Source organism: Saccostrea cucullata, unplaced genomic scaffold (genome assembly GCF_032062105.1).
Source record: "Saccostrea cucullata isolate Sc308-1 unplaced genomic scaffold, CSIRO_AGI_Scuc_v1 ctg112, whole genome shotgun sequence".
Taxonomy (NCBI): Eukaryota; Metazoa; Mollusca; class Bivalvia; order Ostreida; family Ostreidae; genus Saccostrea; species Saccostrea cuccullata.
In genome coordinates, this window is record NW_026939726.1 from 19737 (window position 1) to 27995 (window position 8259).

Consider the following 8259-nt stretch of genomic DNA (forward strand, 5'->3'; position numbering starts at 1 on the left):
ATAATTACTTAAATGAAAGTGTTACAAACAGATAGAAATACAGACGGACAGACAGACCGACCGAAATTTGGTTTCCCACTTTCATTAAAAGCGGGGGGCAATAAAATTTGACTTTCGACTTTCGTATGATCCGAAACATGTGATATTACATCAACATATCGAGGAAACTTTCCTCACAAATATTGACTGTGTGTGTAAATAAAGCCTACAAATGAAATTCAGAACCATGAAAATTTGCAAAATAATAATGCAATGATATGCGTAGAATATTTTTTTGGCTAGGATAACCTTTCTTGCGTAGAAAATGTTTGCGCATGCGAACATATTTTACAATTTTTATATACGTTTATACTTTTCATTAGACCTAAAATTTGAGTTGTTTTTATTTACTCCCATGAGAATGAAGGGATACAACATTTTCTTGATTTTTATGATTTACGGTAAGGTATTGCTCTTACTTAAATACTCAAATCATATTGGTTTCTAATTAGTGATTTTTTTTCATTCAAAATCCGTTTTAAATGTTCTTAATTGTAATACATAGCACTTTGTAATTTTCCTTGATTACCATAGTATTAGTATATTAATCAGTATCACCCAGAACTGATGGCATGATTGAAATTAGCATCACGTCCCAAAATTGTGAAATTGATGGCCACATGATCAGGGATTCTGGTGCTAGGTCGGGCCACTGTTGAATAAATAGTGAAAATACAATGTTTCTTTAGAAATCTTCTTGTCCAATCCTTGTTATTGAAAAAATATAAATTTAAACAATGGTGCCTATTTCAAAATTGTGAGTTTGTGGCCCTGTGTCAGGAGTTTTGGTGTATGGTCGGATTATATAGTGAATATGCATTATTAAAATTATTTTTTTCTTCTTCTTTTTGGCGTTAATCTATTAATTAAGTGCATGGTTATGATGAACACATGTGGTCCTTCTTAAATAATGGATTATGTGGCCCCGGGGTGAGGGCTTAGTGGGACGGCGTTACCTTGATTATGTAGAAAAATGCATTTATGCATTGGAAATCTACTCTTCTCCTTGATTTAAAAAAATCTTGAGTTAAAGAACGTGCATGATGAAAAGTGTCAACTTTTCAACATCATCTCGTTCTTTTATTTATTACAAATCCCACTGAACTCAAAAGAAAAAGGACATCACAAATTCTGACACGTTTGTTCAGTACTAAGATGTTTCACTAATTATTTATGTTTTAGTCCAACGAACAACGGGATGATTTTTTTTTATATCGTTATAGTTATTTATTTAATCATTTTCTGTCTGACAGGTTTCATCCCCATTGTTACTTTAAATTTAACCCCTTTTATCCGATCAAAACAAAGGCTCTAGGCAAATGTGAACAGCCGTTTGAAATTTATCACAGGTATTTTAATCTTTTTTCATTTGTTTTTTTTTCATATTAACCTGATTTGTTTCTTGCAGAGAGATTTTAGCAAAATTTACAATTGAAATAATATTATTATATCAATATCACTGGGAGAAACTTTGACAGATTGAATACTTCTCTTCTGTGGTAAAATAATATATTTAATCAAAAGCATGAACGTTGATTGTCAGCACATACATATGTATTTATTTTTTTTCATTTTTCTAGAGTTTGGCTCCGCATTTGCGAAATGTCCCAATCACTGGATGCGATATTCAAACAACTGTTATCTTTTTGTTACTCGCTACCCTATGGAATGGATTGACGCAATGGTTATTCAATTTATATTTTTAAAGTATAGTATACTTGCAATTGTTCTCAAAGAAAGGGAATAAATGCATGTTATTGAAAACTCGGGGATGGGGTCATGGGAAAAAAATAGTAGAAAATAATTTGTATGCTTTAAAAAAATGGAACACATTCGTTATCTTGATTTCAGGTTAGATGTTCTTTTGAATCATTTACACAATAGTTAAATGAAAATAATGTCGATATTAAAAGCAATATTTATTTTTGAAGGTTGGGTAATTAAACCATTTGTTGTGCTAATCTGGAGTTTGACATCTAATGTATCGTGAACTTTTTTTTTTTTTTTACAAAAACCAGGTTGAATTTATCTTTTGATACAGTATTCATGTTTTATATAAGACATTTTGCAGATCTTACGGAGCAATGTTGGCAGAGATAAAATCGTTTGCCGAAGACTACTTTCTTCGGCATGAAGCTAGACGACTTGGAGGTGTGTTGCTGCAATTCTTATATGCATATTCAGAGTCTATTCTTTTTCTTTCCATTCCCTAAAAAAGTGTTAACGCACTTATTTTTTTTTATTACATTAATATAGGAAATTTTTGGCTCGGTGGCTCAGATATCCTTGTTGACAGAGTATGGAAATGGATGAGCAGTAAAACCTCATTTTCTTATTCTGGCTGGGCGAGTGGCGAACCCAACGTTTCCTATGGAGCGGGTGAACATTGTGTGCATTTATATAAAGATCGTAATTATTATTGGAATGATGAACGTTGTGAAAACAGATTTAATTTTATCTGTCAAAGAGCTGCATAATTTTCAACTTTGTTTAGGAATCTGATGAAGGCATGGGAAATATTTATGATAATTTGTTTATTTTGGATTTTCCTTTAAACTGTTAAAGAGAATGACTTAAACATTTTAAAACTTTAAAAAAAAATCTTTACAAAATACAGCAGTCAATTATCAATATTCTTAAAATACATCTATTCAACAAATATTATTGGACTGATAATGATTTTGTTATATGTTTAAATAAAATAAAGAATGGATACCTTATAATTGTTTTGATATTTCCCTTAACATCAAAACCTGTCCGCGGTTGTTGTTTTTTTTTTAAATTGTTTAGATTGGTTCTCTTTGCAGCCACAAAGATTTTTGTTGTATACAGTGATGTAAATGTGCAACGCTTTATTCAACACTTGATATCGATTTAAAACCACACTTTGAAATAAAGGACTATATTCCATGCAAATAAGTACAGCATATCATGCTATTTCTTTTGATGTCAGCTTCAAAATTAATTTAAGAATAAGGAGGACTATCTGACATGTACATGTATCTTAATGACAAAGAATTAGAAAAAGGAGTTGATGCTTTGTACTAACTTTTTAAATAAGCAAAATCAAAGAAAACAAAATAGTGGAAATTGTCAACATGTCATAAAAACAATAAAATTGTACCTATAATAATGTACCTATAGTATTTCTTGTCGACCGTATTTATAAGTGCTATAAAATGAAGGACTCTTTAATTGGTTGTCTGTCAGTCTGACCATTACAGACTGAACATTTCTGCGGATATTTAAAGCCTGTGTTTGATACGTGAGTCCATCGCAATATGCTACATATCAATTTCATTTTTTCTTTGATTTTTTTTTAAATTTTAGAGTGAACAAGGGTATAAATGTCGCCAATATATTAGTAATATACGCTATGATCTCAGAATGCTTGTTGAAGAAAAGTTGTTATGCTCTTTTTAAAAAGGTAAAGCCATACGTAGTATTGTCATGATTTGAATTTAGAAAATTTCCGTGATTTTAATTTTTCTCAAAGTTTTTTTTTTTACAATTTTCTTAGAATTTATATTTTATTATCACCATTTATCGATTGTGTCATAGCCGTGTACAGTACTACTGAAGTGTCTCAATCAATGCTATTAATATTTCATTAAGAGTTAAGGAGGGGCTAAGTTAATATTAACTAAATCCTGCTGTGCATCTCTGTAAGTATTTTTTGAAATATTGGATTCCAAAATGGTTAATATAATTTAAATTGTATTGTAATGATTAGTAAAATTGCACAGAACACGCAAATGTATGGCTTAATTGGAATAACCTGTCCTCTTTTTTGAAGGGTATAAAGGTTATAAAATAGACAGCACTAAGAGAATTAGAGAGTTCTTGTTCTAAACGGCCGTCGGTGTGCTTGATGAAAGAATTAGAGAAAGTGTAAATGGGTTTGCATCAGTAACAAGAACTGAATACACATTAAATGAGGCAAGATATCGGGTTATGTAGTTCTGAAAAAGATCGAAACACCTAGTACATATACTAGTATCCACTATCAATAGGAATCGGAGGCAAGGTACTCAATGCCAAGTCTAAGAGTTATCATTAAAATGAAACCCGACTCATATAATTCCTTAATTATAGGTAATTGAGAAATCCTGATAGGTTTAAGAAAACAATTATACTGTACATAGCTTACATCCTAAAAGTACCAGGGCTCCTGAAACAGCATATTGCCGTGAACCCCTGACGAATTTCATTCAATAATTCAAAGTTTGCTTCTCCCATTGAAAAGCACACGAAGCTTCATAAAAATCCTCACAAAAGAAAGATTCTTAGGGGTCTCCAGTAAACGTTGTACCAAGCCTCCTTCTTTACTTCTCACTTAGATACTAGTATTTTTAATTGTGAACGACAAACTTCGGGATTACTGTGCAACTACACATATTAGAGAAGTGGTGTATATCAGATGGAGAGACTTAAAATGTCCAAGGAACTTTTGGAAACTTTGGAATCACATTTTCCCCCAAAAAATCAAAAATATGAAAGCGTACGACTTTTAACTTTATATATAGCCATTCCCCACAACAAACAATTTCATTAAAATCAAATGGTGACTAACGTTATCATGAAACATGTGTAGATGACAAACAATATTCAAGATCAGAAGTCCAAAAAACAGTACAAAATAGGAGCAGAGCAAACACGGGCCTCCAAAACATCTCCTGCCGACCTGATCATGATCTGGAAATAACGGCAAATTCGTCGTCAATTCAGCGTATAAATAATGGACTAACAATTAGTATGAAAACGACAGTAAGCATTTGACTCAATGATAAATTGCATTTGCTGACAAGGTCATTGTATCCACCATAGAACTTAAGAAATGATGACTTTAAATGAGGCTGCTGATATTCTTGTTTCATCAACTTGTTTGTCAATAATTTATCTCTTTTTAGAAATTGCATGATCTTGCGTGTCGAATTATCATAGAAAAGTTGAAGTCATCGCGTTTATCATACTAATTATTACAACATTAAAACATATTACACTGAACGGATTTTTGCGTTATTTCCCGATCATGACAAAACGCATACAGCGGATATGACCGGTTGGCAGGGGAGGTTCACTCCTCCATGTCACCCTTGATGTTTTAGAGGTTCTTGTTTGCTCTGCTCCAAAATATGTATAATTGTTAATTGGCTTTTTGAGCTTGCATATTGTTCATTATTTCCATATACTAATATTTCATAAATATTTCATAAATAAAATTAGCTTTCGTAAATAGTTTGATAATGCACACAGAAAGAGTTCAGTTGACCCCATAAATGCACGTTTATCTTGCTTGATGTGATTGGTTGAGAGATACGAGAAATAATCAAGATGTATTTTTTACAAAGGCTACAATTGATATTATTATAATTGTTTAATTTCGTCAAAGGAGTAAAAAAAAAAGGAAGACCTGTTATTGTCAAAGCAATAAGTATGAAGTATTTTCATTATTTTTTCCTTATTTTCTAATTCTTAAAAGTCATTTTGATATTTTTATGAAACTTGAAAAAAGAGATAATTTTGTTAGGAAAGAGAAATTTTATAAACCTGTCTACGTCTTTTGGTGACAATTTTCGTAGACCTGCAACCGTTCACGGTAGCTCAGTCGGTAGAGCGCTCGCTCCGTGATCGGGAGGTCGTCTTTTGGTGACAATTTTCGATAGAATGGGTAGCAACTGTTCCTTCGCATCGGCACATGGTCCTTCAGATAAGACCTTAAAAACCGAGGCCCCGTGTCAGCTGCATGCGTTTGCATGATAAAGATCCCTCACTGCTCAATGGCCCTAAGTGCCGAGTAAAGGTCTTAATTTGAAGCCCTTCACCGGCATACGGTAACGTCTCCATATGAGTGAAAAATTTCGAGAGGGACGTTAAACAATCCTTTGCATCAAGCTGTTTTAATTTTCTAAAAAATCAAACATTTTTAAAAAATAATGAAAAATATGTCCATCTTTATTTTTATTTTTAACAATCAAGATTTTTGCATCCGTCTAATCCGTATCAAAATTATATCAGCACGCCTGAATAGATGTACATGTACACTTTCTGTACATGGTTTTCAAACAAACAAAAAAAGTTGTTTAAATGACTGACATTAAAATGTAATAAAATCCAATTAAAGTGTATAAAAAGGAACATGCACACGAAAAAAGGAATTTGATAACATGGTTTACATGATTTATGAATATTATTTAAACCTCCGCTTCTATTCGGACTATATGATTCAGTTTTTAACATCAGCGTTATTATCATGAAGAGATACCAGTGTCTATGGCTTCTCATGATTAATGGTAAAATTTTTTGTATACTAAACTATCATAAAATGATTCTAATGTTGCGTAAAATCTGTACTAAGAAAATTAATTTCCCTTTTGTTTGATTGTTTCTTTTTAAAGAAAGGGGGTTGGGGTGCTTTTGTTTTTGATGATTCATCCCCTCTCTCAATATATTGTTTTCGTTTCTCGCAGCATGTTACAACTATATTTACATTATGCGCATCCCTTCACATTGGGCCATTTTTTAATCATTTTTATTTTTGCCCTCTTCAGGCCGGTTAAAAATGCCCCGACTGAATTTTTAAACCTGCAGCTGGAAACGAGTCGTTTTCTAATTCCATTGTCGTATACTCGTTATATGAATTTCAATAATTTAATATTCATTCCGGAATTTTATTATCCCGTCAACAAGAATTTTAAATAACATTTGATTTATTTTTTTTGAATTCCATTACTGTTGTTAAAAATTTCCTACAAAAAAACCTCTAGCCAACTTTTAACGAATTAATTTTTGTGAGAGGGTAATTTAAAAAGATGGCTTGGACTTCAATGTTTGGTCAAATATTTTTGTTCAGGAGTTCAAATCTTTGTAAATGGCAGAGTTTTAGGACGATATATGCATTATTCTAATTTTTCTTAATATTTTATGTACATATTTATCAGTTGATTTCCATTATTCTTTTAGAAATCTGGAATGTCTCTGCAGGATGCCCAGATCATTGGATGCGTTTTTCAAACAAGTGTTATTTGTTTGTTACTCGCTATCCTTTAGAATGGATCGATGCAATGGTACTTAATTTTATTACATCACAATCGGATATATGTACTTCATTTAAATTTATCATAATAGTGACAAATATGTTTCTGTCTGTGAGAGGGGATAAGTGGAGAAAAAATAAATATAAAAGTAAAAAATAATAAATTATAGTAAAAACAAACCTCATATACAAAATGAAGGTGTATTTAGATTACATCAATTTTTATACATGATTTTAATTACTCTAACTGGAAGTACTGATTTTGTATTCAGAGCAATTTTCTCAGCAGCCGCATTTGAAAAACATGTGAGCCCTGAGAATTTTCAAGTGGCATCTTTTTTAAAAGCAAAAATACTGATATTTAATGGTACACAAAATTGTAAACTATGCGAAAGAAAGGAGATAAAGTATTGTTCGACAAAATGTTTCACTCGAAGTTGTGTATTGAGTCTTAACAATTCTTGCTTTTTTTCATGAATGTATCACTCGATGTCCATTTTCACTTTTGTTTAAAGTAGTACATGTACTCTAAATAAAAATATCTGAAGTTCATATTCATCTCATTATATTTACAAGGCATTGTTCAGTGAAAATCTAAGTTACCGTGAACCTAAAATGTAATTATCTATTTATATGTAATAAAGCTAAAAAAAAAACTTCAACTTAAAGTGAAGTTTTGGTTTATATATAGTTTCCCCGCTTCTGATGTTTTAGACCTTCTGCAAGACCAATGGGGCAAAGTTGGCTGAGGTAAAATCGTCATCAGAAAACTACTTTCTTCAACATGAAGCCAGGCGCCTTAAAGGTCAGTTCTTTTTTTATGAAAAAAGAAATGAAAATCTTTGAGAGAAAATGCTTCAGCTGTTTCAATTCGAATATTGCTGTAGAATTAAGTACATATGTAGTCCGATTCAGTCATTCCTCCTGGTAGTCATTTATTCATTTATCCTGATTTTCTCCTTACAGGAAGTTTTTGGCTCGGTGGTTCAGATATCATTATGGAAGGAGTATGGAAGTGGATGGATAGTAACAAAAGATTTTACTATTCAGCCTGGCCACGTGGACAACCCGATAATTATAGAGGTAGAGAACATTGTCTGCATTTCTTTGGTGGATACCATTACGTCTGGAATGATACAGAATGTAACAGAAGATCTAACTTTATCTGTGAAAAAGCTATATAA

General features: G+C 31.8%; 2 protein-coding genes across 2 annotated transcripts; both read left to right on the plus strand.

Annotated features, from left to right (window-relative positions):
* The first annotated feature begins 375 nt into the window (after positions 1-375).
* LOC134253790 (ladderlectin-like) lies at positions 376-2539 on the plus strand. Its single transcript, XM_062736377.1, has 4 exons — positions 376-440; positions 1620-1723; positions 2100-2190; positions 2296-2539. Exons 1-4 carry the CDS (start codon positions 395-397, stop codon positions 2514-2516), a joined length of 462 nt encoding a protein of 153 aa, XP_062592361.1. The 5' UTR covers positions 376-394; the 3' UTR covers positions 2517-2539.
* Positions 2540-6292: 3753 nt separating this feature from the next.
* On the plus strand, positions 6293-8259 carry LOC134253772 (galactose-specific lectin nattectin-like). Its single transcript, XM_062736359.1, has 4 exons — positions 6293-6332; positions 7003-7106; positions 7790-7880; positions 8042-8259. Exons 1-4 carry the CDS (start codon positions 6293-6295, stop codon positions 8257-8259), a joined length of 453 nt encoding a protein of 150 aa, XP_062592343.1.

Coding starts and splice junctions, on each gene's coding strand:
- LOC134253790 (XM_062736377.1), top strand. CDS start 395: ATGAGAATGAAGGGATACAACATTTTCTTGATTTTTATGATTTACG. Junction 441..1,619: donor CTTGATTTTTATGATTTACG/GTAAGGTATTGC, acceptor TCATTTTTCTAG/AGTTTGGCTCCGCATTTGCG. Junction 1,724..2,099: donor TGGAATGGATTGACGCAATG/GTTATTCAATTT, acceptor GTTTTATATAAG/ACATTTTGCAGATCTTACGG.
- LOC134253772 (XM_062736359.1), top strand. CDS start 6,293: ATGAAGAGATACCAGTGTCTATGGCTTCTCATGATTAATG. Junction 6,333..7,002: donor ATGGCTTCTCATGATTAATG/GTAAAATTTTTT, acceptor TTATTCTTTTAG/AAATCTGGAATGTCTCTGCA. Junction 7,107..7,789: donor TAGAATGGATCGATGCAATG/GTACTTAATTTT, acceptor CTGATGTTTTAG/ACCTTCTGCAAGACCAATGG.